General features: G+C 41.7%; 1 protein-coding gene across 3 annotated transcripts in view; it reads left to right on the top strand.

Moving 5' to 3' along the window:
- LOC124271084 (cytosolic phospholipase A2-like) overlaps positions 1-15,659 on the top strand; it is a 107,766-nt gene that overhangs the window by 89,389 nt on the left and 2,718 nt on the right. For all 3 annotated transcript variants that reach the window (XM_046706156.1, XM_046706155.1, XM_046706157.1), the window contains 11 exons: positions 851-966; positions 3,041-3,078; positions 3,572-3,704; positions 4,757-4,893; positions 6,931-7,153; positions 8,128-8,242; positions 10,713-10,850; positions 12,190-12,291; positions 12,984-13,310; positions 13,938-14,116; positions 15,301-15,487. In XM_046706156.1, coding sequence (XP_046562112.1) covers positions 851-966; positions 3,041-3,078; positions 3,572-3,704; positions 4,757-4,893; positions 6,931-7,153; positions 8,128-8,242; positions 10,713-10,850; positions 12,190-12,291; positions 12,984-13,310; positions 13,938-14,116; positions 15,301-15,487 — 1,695 coding nt within the window. The remainder of the gene's footprint in view (positions 1-850; positions 967-3,040; positions 3,079-3,571; positions 3,705-4,756; positions 4,894-6,930; positions 7,154-8,127; positions 8,243-10,712; positions 10,851-12,189; positions 12,292-12,983; positions 13,311-13,937; positions 14,117-15,300; positions 15,488-15,659) is intronic.

The following is a 15,659-nucleotide window of genomic DNA, read 5'->3' as shown; positions in this document are numbered from 1 at the left end:
CATCGTAATACTAGTAGTAATAGTAGTTGTAGAAGTATGCGTATTAGTAGTAGTGGTATTGCCGGTGGTAGTAGTGGTGGTAGTAGTGGTGGTAGTAGTAGTAGTAGTAGTAGTGGTAGTAGTAGTAGTAGTAGTAGTAGTAGTAGTAGTAGTGGTAGTGGTAGTAGTAGTAGTACCGTAGTGTTTATTATAGCAGTAGTGCCAGTAGTAGTATTTGTAGTAGTAGTAGTATTGGTAGTGGTAGTAGTAGTTGAGGTAGTGGTACTGCCAGTAGTAGTATTTGTAGAAGTAAATCTTGATGCCTCTTGGAACAAGCATTGGATGTTGTTGCTGTTTGTTGTGCAGAGTTATGTCCCTTGGACAGGCCTGAAACCTCAGATGATGAATTCAGATCCTGGTCCATGTTTCACACTTGTCAGGTTGATCACAGTAACCAGTTTCATCAAGGGGTAAACTGAAACCTGCATCCCTTCACAGGGCTCGATTTAGTACTTTGTTACTTGCACCGGTGCAACCCAAATATTACACAGTGCAATGTTGCTATTAGCTGAGCTTGCACCTGGTGCAACTCAATTTTTGAGTGGGTAACTCTCAATAAAACATCTAAATAATTCAATACCATATTTCTTACATTACATCTTGCAATAAAAGCAGTGCAACTGGAATTTGGCTGGTGCAACTAGGTTTTATCTTAGGTTGCACCTGGTGCAAGTAGGTTAACATCTCTTAAATCGAGCCCTGCTTCAGGCTTTATTCTCACATCAAGTTGCCATGCCATGATACGGTTGGAAGACTATACATAACAGCTCACTTAGATGGTGTATATATCATACTGTAACTTCTTCTTCAGAAATCAGTTTGATGGATGCCAACTACGTGGTAGACGAGCACCTGTGCACCAAGCACCTGCCCCTTAAGCCTCTTCCCCTGGACAAGACTGTGAAACATAGACTCAGGTTCAATGATGTAAGTATGTTTTGTAGTTCTTGAAAGGCATTTAGAAGTTAAAAGAACATGAATACATGACACTTAGTCAAATAAAAAGAAGTTGTTATCCATAAAAACGTGTCATGTATTCGCATTGTTTATGTGTCTAGATGGAAGCTGAAAACAGGTCATCATACAATATATTATTTTTTATGCCCCTGCCATATATGGCTGGGGGCATATAGGGTTACCCTGTGTCCGTCGTACCGTCCGTACGAAACAGGGAAAGTACTCTATGCACTTCTCCACAAAAAACGCTCTGTGGAATTCAATGAACTTATACATGGGCTTTCTTGGGACTCTAATGGTGTGCATCTCATATTTTGTTTTTGTATGTTATTGGGTTTTTTGTAAGTTTAGAGACATTTGAACTTAGGTACATTTTGCTGAATTTCTCTATGATGATAGTGCAATAGGGGATGAAGTCTATCCACTTCTCCACAAAACTGCTCAACAGAATTGAATGAACTTCTACATGTCTTTTGTAGGGACTCTAAAGGTGTGCATTTCCTAATTTTTTATGCAATTTCTTAATTTTGTCACTTTTACAGATGTTTGAACTTAGTTGAATTTTGTTCTATTCAGTCTGTTCGTTCCATCCAACAGGGGGGTGTATGTTATCCACTTCTCTTCTAAAACTACTTTATGGAATTCATTTAGATTACACATGTGCTTTACAGGGAGTCTAAAGGCGTGCATCTCATATTTTGATTTTGTATTTTATTTATTTTTCCAATTTTAATGCCGTTTGAGCTTACATAAATTTTGTTGAATTTCTCTCTGAATATAGTGTTATAGGGGATGAAGTCTATCCACTTCTCCACAAAAGCTGCTCAACAGAATTGATTGAGCTTCTACGTGTGTTTCATTGGGACTCTAAAGGTGTGCATCTGATACCTTGTTCATCCATTTTCTTAATTTTGTCACTTCTACAGATGTTTGAACTTAGTTGAATTTGGTTCTTTTCATCCTGTTCGTCCCATACAACAGGGTGTGTACTTTATCCACTTCTCCTCAAAAACCACTGCACAAAACTCATTTAGCTTACATATGTCTTTTATAGACTCTGAAGGTGTGCATCTCATATTTTGTTTTTGTATTTTATAGTTTTTTGTATGTTTAGAGACATTTGAACTTAGATAAATTTTGTTGAATTTCTCTCTGATGATAGTGAAATAGGGGATTAAGTCTATCCACTTCTCCACAAAAAACTGCTCAACAGAATTGATTAAGCTTATGCATGTCTTTCTTTGGGACTCGAAAGGTGTGCATCTCATAGTTGCATAGATGTTTATTCAACTTGTTTGTGAATTTAAATTAATCACCAGAGCACACTCAGTGTAGGGAACTCTTCCTACAGCAGCGGGGGCATCCAAGTCCCTGGACACAATTTTTTCTTGTTTATTATTATTATTGGATATTTATATAGCGCACATATCCACGCAACTGGTACATGCTCAAGGCGCTGGTATTTTTTCCCTCGGTCATTGGATGTCAATCTCAACTCCCTGGGGAACATACAACTCTTGCAGCCATTAGGTGCACCAAGTTATTGAGGCTTTCTCATCCTTACAAGGTACCCATTCACAGCTGGGTGGACTGGGACACATAGTCACAGTACTTTGTCCAAGTTTACTGCATGTTGCTGTATCCGCAACTAGGTGTTTGCACGTATTCATGTGGCCACCATCTGATCATATACCAACGGATTCGTGGGTTCTTTTAAGTGCACATGGTTGTGTACTGTACACTAGGGGTTGTGACAACACTGAAAGAGTCTGCACACAAAGTTGACTCCAAGGTTTTTACACCCACTCACAGGTGGGCTTGATCCCGACACCTCAAGCTTGCTGGATCACTAGCCTGGCGCTTAAGCCAGCCCGTCCACCATGGCCATGATTACTCTGTGGCTATTAGATACATCTAGTAATAATTATTCATGGCAGGCAAATCAGGACAAGATCCTATTTGTTCATTATTGGGTTTTACAGTTTTATCTCTGCATTGTTTGAAATTCAGAGGTATTTTAACTGCCTCCATATTTTTTTTACAGACATCCGAAGTGGAAATTCAGATGGAGGCTAGTGTAGAGTGAGTATTGAAGGCAGTGGGAAAAAAATGTGTCCTCTAGTTTTCCTTATTAGTTCATTTTCTTTTCTTTTTCTTTTTTCATGAATATTTGTCTTCTTACGATGATAAGGGAATTTTCCAAGGCCAACAAATCCTGAACTGTTGAAGTTACTGAAATAGTGTAGTGAAATAGTGAACCTCCTTTGTCCGGAAACCTTGTAATCCAGACATTATGCATATTTAAATGGGGTTTCGGGGGAGGAAGGGGGGTTGAAGGGGTTTGCCCCACTTTGATGACTATGGAAAGTTGGTATTTACAATTATGGGTTTGAATCCATATTTGCTCTGACTCAGGTTCTAGGTTTCCAGCACCATACGAAATTGGTAAAAGTGTTAGACTTGTACAACTTTCTTCCCACATTAAGCTGAAATGCCATGATATAACTCAAATACTGTTGAAAGCTGCATTGACTGAATGTTATTTACTGACTAACTCCTACATTCCATATTGTAGCTATGACCCCAAGCTGAACTACAGCCTGGCACTGTGTGATGAGGAAAAACAGTTCATGGAGACAAGGAAAAGGAGGATCTTTGACTCTATGAGGGACTTACTCAAAGAGAGTGGCCCCCGGAATCTCCGAGAGGTAGGACCCTCACACATATCCTGAAATACATTGATGAATTGACTGTAGTTTACCCCCATGTGAAGGTACAGTTGTCAGCTTCCCCAATCGACATTTCCAAAGTCTATTTCACAAAGATTGTTGAAATTTCTGATTAATCTTCCATGATCATCACATTATCACTGTACTACTGTACCTTAGGAAATCTTTTTGCTTTTGTCCTCAAAAGGTCAAGGTCATGAAATAGAAAGCAAGCACAAAATGGTGTTGTTACACTGTGATTTTCAGAAAGTTTTCATTTCTTGATAAATTTGATATGTACCATCTTCGGAACTGTTGGCGGTTAGGTAGCCATGTGGTAAACGTGTTTACTGAGTTCAGTTCCCCACCATGATATTGCAGGAACTTAAAATACATACTTTACTTGGTTTCTTGGTTTGGGCTCTGCTTTGGAAAGGTTTTGGTAAAAATTTGGTAAAAAATACAGTGAATCAGCAAGTTTTCGTAAAACCTGATCATAAAACGTATGTTACATATTGAGCACTTTCTAAGTGGCATTATGTATTCATAGCCTCGGACGTGGGAGCCGTGCCAATTTGCACTCATCAGAGAGGTATACAAAGTCTGTGGTCTAGACTACCAGTTGTCTGACTTCCATTTTTGTGGAAGCCGCAGTGGCTGAGCGGGTTAGGCGGCTGACCTTTTTGTGCTGGCGATAAGGTGCCTGACTCAGAGAGTATGGGTTCCAATCCCGGATGGGACTCAACCCAATAAGAACTAGAGTGAGTGAGTGAGTTTGATTTTACGCAGCTTTTAGCAATATTCCAGCAATATCACGCGGGGGACACCAGAAATGGGCTTCACACATTTTACCCATGAGGGGAATCGAACCTGGGCCTTCGGCGTGACGAGCGAACGCTTTACCCACTAGGCTACCCCACTGCCCCAATAAGAACTAGAATCTGTACTTAACTGAGAAAGTGTATTCCTAAATATAACATATGTTCTAAATGGCACTGTGTATTCATATATGGCAAATATCCATGTTCCACTATGAGATATTTTTGTCCCAGGTGCCGACTATAGCTGTGCTTGGTTCCGGGGGAGGTTTCCGTGCAATGTCCGCAATGTGTGGGGTGATGAGTGCTCTAGTCGACAGCCAGGTGCTAGATATGGTATCCTATGTTGCGGGTCTCTCTGGGTCAGCCTGGTAAGTACCAATAAGTATACTGGACAGAAAAAAGTTAAAGCTTAGATGCAACCAACAAAATAAACATAATTAAAACACAATTATCATTTATTCATGACATATAATGTACATTGCTGATTATGAAAAAAACAAATAAACAAAATTATAAGCTTACAGTTGCAAATCAAAGGTGTAATATTTTGTACTTGGGTTTACTACCCTCGAAAAGAAGCACCCAGGATACCGAACCCAGTCAGAGCAGGTGAGCATGCACTTAAGTGTAACAAAGGCTTTCATTGGCTGGTTCATGTGCTGATATGCTCAGGGCTCTTTGTGTGTGTATAGGCATCGCAGTTCAAGCCACGCGAACCTATTCACTGCGCACCAAGGAAGTCTTATACCCGTCAAAAAGTAATGAACCAGTGTGGTGAAGTGAGGTGAATGGGGTTTAACATCATACTTGAGAATATTTCGCTCATATGATGATGTGCATGTGTGTGTATATGTGGCTGCTTGTACTAGCCCAGACAAGCTGGTTTTATAGTGCAAGGTCACTGAGATACCATGCTGCAGTTAAGCATGAATACCCCACTCAGACACATTATACTGACTTCGAGCCGACCAATCCTTGTTGTACCCAGTAATGCCAAACGCCAGGCAGGGACCAACAAGTACCATATTTTAACGTGTTTTGGTATGATGCGGGATCAAACCCTTGAGCTTCCGCTCTCCGGACGGACGCTAGGCCCATGTGAATTCCTAAGGTAGTTCTGGGTTAGAATTGGTCGTCAGTAACCCATGCTTGTCGTAAGAGGCAACTAACATTATCGGGTGGTCAAGCTCACAGACTGGTTGACACATGTCATCGTATCTCAATTGTGTAGATCGATGCGCATGCTGTTTATCACTGGATTGTCTGGTCCAGACCTAATTATTTACCGACCACTGCCTTATAGCTGGAATATGGCAGTCTGCGGCGTAAAATTGCACTCACTCACTCACTCACTCACTGTCTGTCATCCCCCGCCACAAAGTGGGAGTTTGAGCTCTGTCCGTCCGTCCGTCCAAGATGATGGGGACAGATTTTCTCAAAAACCGTTATAGACAGGGAATCCAAATTTGGTATGTGTTTTCAGGATAAGAATGCCTGGATGGAGTTCGAAAATGGAAACCGTGTTTTGATTCTTTACAGAGTTATGGTCCTTGTCATGTGTTTCTTGACTTAGTGCACGGTATCCCCGATGGGGACATATTTTCTCAGAAACTGTTATAGATAAGGAAACCAATATTTGTGGTATGTGTTTTCAGGACATGAATGGCATGTTTGGTTGTGTCAAAACTCGGATAACTTAAAATGTTTACATAAGTCCCTTCAACTTCAAAACCATGATACCCGTGAATGTCCAGGTTGGAATGAACCTTCAGTAACCCATGCTTGTCATAAGAGGCAACTAACGGGATCGGGTGGTCAGGCTCGCTGGCTTGGTTGACACATGTCATCGTATCCCAGTTGTGTAAATTGATGCTCTTGATGTTGATCACTGGATTGTCTGGTCCAGACTCGATTATTACAGACTCCGCCATATAGCTGGAATATTGCTGAGTGTGGCATAAAACTAAACTCACTCACTCAACACCATTTTATGTGATTATTGATACCTGTACTTGCCAATCCTTGCAATGAAACTACACAAATGGATTATTCAATTGTAATAGTGACATTACCCTTGATTGTCCAGGTTGTCTCCATGTTTTTGTAATAATCCAACGTATCTTAACTTTGAGCCTCACATGAATTACCGACTAGCTGTCAAGGGAAATTACTGGAACAGTATTTTAAAATTTAGAGCGAGCGAGTGAGTTTCTGGTTAAAGCGTTCCCTTGTCACACAGAAGACCAGGTTCGATTTCCCACATGGGTACAAGCCCATTTCTGGTGTCCCCAGCCGTGATATTGCTGGAATATTGCTAAAAGCATCGTAAAACCATACTCACTCACTCACTCCTACTGTTATATATAAGTTGCTGTCAGTACTCTACATGACATCTCTGCTGCCAGGTACATCTCCCAGCTCTACTCTCACCCCGATTGGCCAAGAAAAACACCCAATCAGTTGAAAGAGGAACTGAAACAGAATATCCAGTCCAGTCCGTTCTGGCTGCTCAACCCACAGAGTATGTACCGCTACATCCGACGCATCATGGAGAAGAGGCGGCACGGACAGCCTGTGTCATTCACCGACTTCTTCGGCCACCTTGTGGGAGAGACGTTGCTCAAAGGGGTAGGTTCTGCAGTGTGTGAGACTGCCTTAATTCATGCAGGACTGTTATATAGTTTGACTGTGTGATGTTGTGAGACAAACACTAACATTGCGTGTCTGGTGTGTGATTCTGTAATGTTGTGTGACTAACACTATGTAACATTGTGCAACAAGCAGTAACATTGTGACTGTAACATTGTGCAACAAGCAGTAACATTGTGTGACTGTAATATTGTGCAACAAGCAGTAATGCTGTGTGACTAATATTGTGCAACAAGCAGTAACATTGTGTGACAAGTAATATTGTGCAACAAGCAGTAATGTGATGTGTGACTAATATTGTGCAACAAGCAGTAATGTTGTGTGATTGTGCAACAAGCAACAAACTGTAACGATGTGATTGTGATATTATGTGACAAACTGTAACATTGTGTGATTGTGATATTATGTGCGACAAACCCGTAACATTGTGTGACTGATATTGTGTGTTAACAATGACTGTAACATTGTGTGATTGTGATATTATGTGACAAACCGTAATATTGTGTAACAAACAGAAATGCTGTGTGACTGTGATATTGTGTGACAAACCGTAACATTGTGTGATTGTGATATTATGTGACAAACCGTAACATTGTGTGATTGTGATGTTATGTGACAAACCGTAACATTGTGTGATTGTGATATTATGTGACAAACCGTAACATTGTGTGATTGTGATATTATGTGACAAACCGTAACATTGTGATTGACAAACCGTAACATTGTGTGATTGTGATATTATGTGACAAACCGTAACATTGTGTGATTGTGATGTTATGTGACAAACTGTTACATTGTGTGACTTAGTGATTTGTAACAAACAGTAATAAAAGTGTGATAAACTTAACTTCCTGTTACATCTGTAACCACCTGTAATGTGACTCCCTATAACATACCCAGCATCTGTGTAATGTGTGTGACTCCCTGTAGTGTGTGTGACTATCTGTGTACAGAGGCTGGACACCAGGTTAACAGACCAGCAGCACAGACTCCAGTCTGGGGAGATCCCCATGCCTCTCTACACCTGCCTCCATGTCAAGAAGCATGTGTCCGCCATGATCTTCCACGGTAAGACAAGCTAGCTCCCTTTCCATCCCTCTATGATCTGCCCTTACCTTCCACAGTAAGGACCGCTAGCTCCCTATCCATTCTTCTGTACACCTGTCCCCATGTCAGGAAGCATGTGTTCACTAGGACTTTCCATGGTAAGACCCGCTAGATCCCTGTCCATCCCCCTATGATCTGTCCGTGATCTTCCATGGTAAGACAACCACCTGGAAGAGCGGAAGGCAGGTCGCGGGTTCATTCCCGACTGTCCCGACATTGTCATATGAGTGAAATATCCTCAAGCACAACGTTAAACTCAATTTCACCTCACCTCACGATGGTAAGACCCACTAGCTCCCTGTCCATCTCTATATGATCTGTCCATGATCTTCCACAGTAAGACCTGCTAGTTCCCTGTGCATCCCTCTATGATCTGTCCATGGTAAGACCAGCTGTCTCCCTGTCCATCCCTCTATGATCTGTCCATGATCTTCCCCCGCTTATGATCTGTCCCCTCTATGATCTGTCCATGATCTTCCACGGTAAGACCCACTAGCTCCCTGTACATCCCCCTATGATCTGTCCATGATGTTACCACGATAAGACCCGCTATAGCTCCCTGTGCATCCCTCTATGATCTGTCCATGATCTTCCACGGATAAGACCCGCTATAGCTCCCTGTGCATCCCTCTATGATCTGTCCATGATCTTCCACGGTTAGACCCACAAGCTCCCTGTCCATCCCCCTATGATCTGTCCATGATCTTCACGGTAAGACCAGCTAGCTCCCTGTCCATCCCTCTATGATCTGGACATGATCTTCCAGGTAAAGACCCAATTTTTAGCTCCCTGTCCATCCCTTATGATCTGTCCATATTCTCCAAGCCACGGTAAAGCCCAATCAGCTTGTCCATTCTATGATCTGTCCACCAAACTCAAATTCCTGTTCACTATGTGCTTGAGTGTTCATACCTCTATTCGCTCCCTGTCCATCCCCCTATGATCTGTCCATGATGTTCCACGGTAAGACCAGCTAGCTCCCTGTTCATACCTCTGTACACCTGTCTCCATGTCAAGATCTTTGTCTTTGCCTCTCAATACATGCTATTGACTGCTGTTCTGGTGTGGATACATTATCAGTTTAATCATTTGCTGCCGCTGACTATTACTACAAGTATGTTTGCAGTGTTTTCTACAGTCACTAACATTACCTACACTTAACAATGTGGTTTGGCTGAATGTGTATCGACTGTGTATCATTATTCTCATTCTCTTGTGTGGGACCGTCGGAGTAGCCTTGTAGTTAAAGCATCTGCTCGTTACGCTGAAGACACGGGTTCGATTCCCCAAATCGGTACAATTTGTAAGGCCCACTTCTGGTATCCCCTGTCGTGATATTGCTGGAATATTGCTAAAAGTGGCGTAAAACCATACTCACTCACTTGCTCTACAGATTGGATCAGAGCACTACATTGTTTCCTCTAGTCAAAGGATCAGTGTACGTCTTCTTTGCCATCAATCCATCCATTTCTTTCATTCTCAGCTCCCTGAGGAGTATACAACCCATGCTGCCTGTACGGCACTAGAAGGGTAATAGTCACATTGGCAGCTCATCCTATCGGGTACCCATTTACTGCTAAGTAAAACATGCCTATTTTGAACAAATTCACACCGGAGGTGACCGCATGTGGTTTAGTGTAGGGCAGGATTGGTTGGTTGGTTGGCTGGTTGTTTTTTTTAAGGCCGCACTTCGCAATATCCCAGCTGTATCACTCACTCACGCATGAACGCACACACGCATGAACGCATGCACTCACTCATTCATGTTATGGAACATTGTGAAAAGCAACATATATTACCCATCAAAAGTTTAGACTCACTTGAAGCACTCACTACATGTTATGTATAATATATGTATGGTTACATCGAAGATGAATTTCTCCACTTACTTGCGGGAACCAACTGCAAACCCTTTTGCATCAAATTGCTGCAAAGCATGTGAAAATAGGAACAGCTGCATTTTGGTGTAAAGTTTTGTTAAGAATTCACCAATTTTCACTGAGTTTCATCATTTATTGAACTCATGGCAATAATCTTTTCAACGTTTACGAATCTGTTTTACAATAAATCAGTTCATGTATAAACAGTACATTCAAATATTGGAATATTTGGCAAAGACTAGTTTAGAACAGTTGACTGAAGTAAGTGGCTACATTTACACTAGTGAGGCTAAACCTTTGATTGGTAATATAGAACCCAACTCACTCACTCTTATGGTCCACTTAACTGAACATTAAGAGAATATGAGGGGTCAAAAACATTGTTTTTATATAACAAAAGGAGTGAATGAGGGAGTTTCATCATATAGAGATTAAAAATAAAAGTAATTTCTTATTTTTAAAGTAACATAATTATTGGAGGTAAGCAAAATGTTTATGTATAATTTTGGAGAGATTCCTGAGTTGTTGATAATGAAGATGTGTGTTTTCAGAGTGGATGGAGTTCTCGCCGTATGAGATCGGGATGCCAAAGTATGCGACGTTCATGAGGCCGGAGTTGTTTGGGAGCAAGTTCTTCATGGGTCAGCTGGTAAAGAAGTACCCAGAACCCCCGCTGCACTTCCTTCAAGGTCAGTGACTTAGCCAACCCCTGACATATGGAATTCTTAGCTGCTTTAGGGGCGATTACAGGGGTAGTCTAGTGGTTAAAGTGTTCACTCGTGACACTGAAGACCTGGGTTTGATTCCCCACATTAGTACAATTTGTGAAGCCCAGTTCTGGTGTCCCCCGCTGTGATATTGCTGAAATATTGCTGAAAGTGGCGTAACTCTTTACTGCTTTCTATTTTTTGTTAATTATTATGTTGCTAAAACATGTAATACTGGGTGGGGAAGGGGACTAGGATTTCGAGACTAGATATTGTTTCAGCCACTTATGCAAAGCCAGATGTTTATTTATTGAAGGAACGAATCTTCATAAAATAATTAAATCATGGTTATCCCATAACATTTTTGTGGCGAACATTTTTTTGGTTTTCAATAGGCTGATTGAGGGGTTTTTTTTTCAAACACTTTCTATTTCAATGATTTTTTTTCTGCCATCATGAAAAAAATTATCAAAACAAAAGACACATGTAACAATGATACTGTATCACAGTGAGACGTATCATTTCTACAACTATATATCATTTTGTGGTGATGTTAGTGTATCTCACAAATTTCCTTACTCACACATTCATGTTGTTATTAGTATGTTGTGTTTGTCCATAACATCCATGGAGTTGTCTCCCCTGTAGGTATCTGATGCAGTGTCTTCTGCCTGTACGATCTATATTTGTATGTTGTACTTGGTCCATGTAAAACCCATACCAATGGAGTTATCTCCCCCTGCAGGTATCTGGGGCAGTGTCTCCTGCCTGTGCGATCTATATTTCCATGTTGTACTGGTCCATGTAAAACCCATACCAATGGAGTTATCTCCCCCTGCAGGTATCTGGGGCAGTGTCTCCTGCCTGTGCGATCTATATTTCCATGTTGTACTGGTCCATGTAAAACCCATACCAATGGAGTTATCTCCCCCTGCAGGTATCTGGGGCAGTGTCTTCTGCCTGTACGATCTATATTTCCATGTTGTACTGGTCCATGTAAAACCCATACCAATGGAGTTATCTCCCCCTGCAGGTATCTGGGGCAGTGTCTCCTGCCTGTGCGATCTATATTTCCATGTTGTACTGGTCCATGTAAAACCCATACCAACGGAGTTATCTCCCCCTGCAGGTATCTTGTGCAATGTCTCCTGCCTGTGCGATCTATATTTCCATGTTTTACTGGTCCATGTAAAACCCATACCTATGGAGTTATCTCCCCTTGCAGGTATCTGGGGCAGTGTTTCCTGCCTGTGCGATCTATATTTCCATGTTGTACTGGTCCATGTAAAACCCATACCAATGGAGTTATCTCCCCCTGCAGGTATCTGGGGCAGTGCCTTCTGTATACAGTTCAAGCGTCTCCTGCAGGACGACAAGCAGGTGGATGCAGTGGAACTCATGAGGCGAGAGAGGGAGGAGCTAGGTAAGAGTTGTCTCCCCTTATACTCATTACAGCTTCATCATGACAATTGCAAAGTTTATTTCATTACAGACTCAACATTCATAACAGTGCTTGGAGGGAAAATTTGAGGTGGTAGTAGAAGGATCAGGAGGATCGCATTTTGTTGATATACATTTCACTCTGATTAAAACTGCAAAAATTGAGAAAACCCAGGAAGTTGGGTAACAGTTGTGTTTTTTTCCATTGTGCTTCAGCAGTTACAGCTCAGGGGCGGTGGGGTAGTCTAGTGGTTAAAGCATTGGCTCGTCAAGCCGAAGACCCGGGTTGGAATCCCCACATGGGTACAATGAGTGAAGCCCATTTCTGGTGTCCCCCACCGTGATATTGCTGGAATATTGCTAAAAGTGGCATTAAACCATGCTAACTGAACTCCCTCACAGATTATCAAACCAATGTCACAGATACAGTATTTTTCAATAGTTTTAACTTTAACAGCATAAAGAAAGTCTCCCTTATTTGTTTCACTGCTCTTTCAAAGCAGTAAAAATGTGTGTTATTTCAATATTATACATTTCCTTCCGTTGGAGAAGAGTTGCATGTGTCTTTTTGTTCATTCGAGAAATTGATCAGATACATGATGAAAATGCATTTAAACTAAGAAATTTAAAGAAGTGATTTGTTTTTATTACACTGTATTGTATATGATTTTGCAGAAAAGGAACTTCAACAAGATATGGACGACCAGTCCGATGAGGACAGTGACACAAGTGATCCCGAGTCCGAGATGGACACACCAGCAAAGTCCAATACGAAGACAACCAAGACGCCGCTAAGGAAACCCTCTCTACGAAAAACAAAGTCGGGTGAGAAGAGTCAGAAGTCGTTCTGGTCCGGGATGCTGGAGAGTTTGTTTGACTCGGCGTTGTTCCAGTCCATTGAAGGTCGGGCAGCCATGGTCCACAACTTCATGAGAGGCCTGTCCTTGTCCAATGTCTACCCATACTCCCCTTTTGATGCCTCCACTACCGTCAACAAAGAAGGTTGGTTTGTTGCCATGAAGAGTCCATGGCAGTAGTCTGGACTCTGGGACAGTCTAGGTTCCCTGTAGTCTGCTCTATGCTTGGACTCTGTGACAGTCTAGGTTCCCTGTAGTCTGCTCTATGCTTGGACTCTGTGACAGTCTAGGTTCCCTGTAGTCTGCTCTATGCTTGGACTCTGTGACAGTCTATGTTCCCTGTAGTCTGCCTCTATTTCCCACCACACTCTGTGACAGTCTTTGTTTCCCTGTAGTCTGCTCCTGTAGTGGACAGTCTTTGTAGTTTTCTTTGTATTGACTAATTAGGGCTATTGAACAATAGCCTGACAGACAGGAATGCATAATTGATTAATGTTAGCACAAGTCTAGACAACAATCATGTTTAGGGAACAACTTAATGTTTATGGTAAAACTTCAGGAAGAATTTGTTGGTCCAGGATTTACAGTAACATATTTTGATTTTTCAAACAGCTAACAGACTACCTACCTCTGAAACATCCAATGTGTACAGTTAGTACACAATGCCATGCATCAACCTAGTCAGCAAGTCTGACCATTTAATTCCATTTGTCAATTCTTGCAACAAATATGGGTTGTCACTATTGACTCACTAATCTCTTTTAATCAACAGACCAGTTTGATGGTATATTTGAGATGTATCCAACCCACATCAAGAAGTTGTACGTCGTTGACGGGGGACTGACATTCAACTCCCCGTTCCCTCCGATGCTCCGCCCACAGAGAGGGGTAGATCTTCTGCTGTCCTTCGACTTCAGTGCCAGACCCAGCGACTCCACACCACCATTCAAGGTACCCTCACCTGGCCTCTCATGGTATTCAGTCTGTAGCATCAAAGACCATGTCACATTTGCCACCATAATTTCACCTTGGAATTTTCACAATTTCCATCATGCTAACTACTAACTTATGACAGGTTTTCCCAAACTCATGAGTGTAAGGGGTGGTGGGGTAGCCTACTGGTTAAGGTGATCGCTCGTCACACCAAAGACCCTGATTTGATTCCTCACATGGGTACAATGTGTGAAGCCCATTTCCGGTGTCCCCCCGCCATAATATAATAACATGTTTTATTAATGATGTGTGTGTTTTTGCAATCTCCCCACACCTCTCTTGTGTATGGGGGTGGTGAGGTAGCCTCGTGGTTAAGGTGATCACTAATCATACCGAAGACCCAGGTTCAACTCCCCACATGGGTACAATGTGTGAAGCCTATTTCTGCCATAATATTGCTGGAATATTACTAAAAGCAGCATAAAACCATACTCATTTGTGAATGAAATTTGATTGAATTATGTACATTTTGAGGTATATTATTGTATTTGGTCAAGTATGAAGCTATGGTCAAAATGAGTCCAGGGTTCATCCAAATATCATTTAATGATCATAATCAGATTGCAATCATTTTTGACTGAATTCCTGCTTCAGCATTTATCATTTGTTGTTTAAAACAAAATTAATATTACTTCAGCAATAAAATACATAAAGAAAAACAAAAACCTAAATGCTGACCTATTTTTAGCATTATATTGATTGAATCAAATTAATCAAAGTTATGATAGTGACTAAATGCTGGGTATCATGGTTTTCATACAATGTGTGTTTGTTGTTTACCACCATTAAGATTAAATGATTAAATCCTGACCACACAATAGGATATCCAGTAGATTTGGTTGGTTGGTTTGTCGTTTTATGCGCAGTCAGCAATATTCCAGCTATATGGAGGTGGTCTGTAAACAATCAAGTCTGGACCAGAAAATCCGGTGATTAACACCATGAGCATCGATCTACACAAATGTGATACGATGACATATCAACCAAGCCATTAGTTGCCTCTTACGACAAGCAGGGGTTACTGAACACCAATTCTAACCCAGATCTTCACGGGTCCAATCCAGTGGAGAAGCTCAATCTGACATACATAAGTGTTTTTGAATCTCTGTAGGACATTGCTGTTTACCATGTTTATTTGTCAGGAACTGCTGCTGGCTGAGAAATGGGCTCGGCTGAATCAGGTCCCGTTCCCCCCGATTGACCCGTCAGTGGTGGACCGGGAGGGACTGAAGGAGTGCTATGTGTTCAAGGATCCAAAGGACCCTCACTGCCCCGTGGTGCTGCACTTCTGTCTCGTTAACATCACCTTCCGCGATGAGAAGATGCCAGGTAGGTTCTTGTCATCACTTTCTGGGTGGTGATGCTAGATAGGTCCTTAACATCACTTTCTGGACGGAGATGCTTGATAGGTCCTTAACATCACTTTCTGGACGGAGATGCTTGATAGGCCCTTAACATCACTTTCTGGACAGAGATGATAGATAGGTCCTTAACATCACTC

Source organism: Haliotis rubra, unplaced genomic scaffold, assembly GCF_003918875.1.
Source record: "Haliotis rubra isolate DU_JTF1 unplaced genomic scaffold, ASM391887v1 Scf157, whole genome shotgun sequence".
Lineage (NCBI taxonomy): Eukaryota > Metazoa > Mollusca > Gastropoda > Lepetellida > Haliotidae > Haliotis > Haliotis rubra.
The sequence above is the reverse complement of the archived record's forward strand: the minus strand, read 5'-3'. Positions and strand labels throughout refer to the sequence as shown.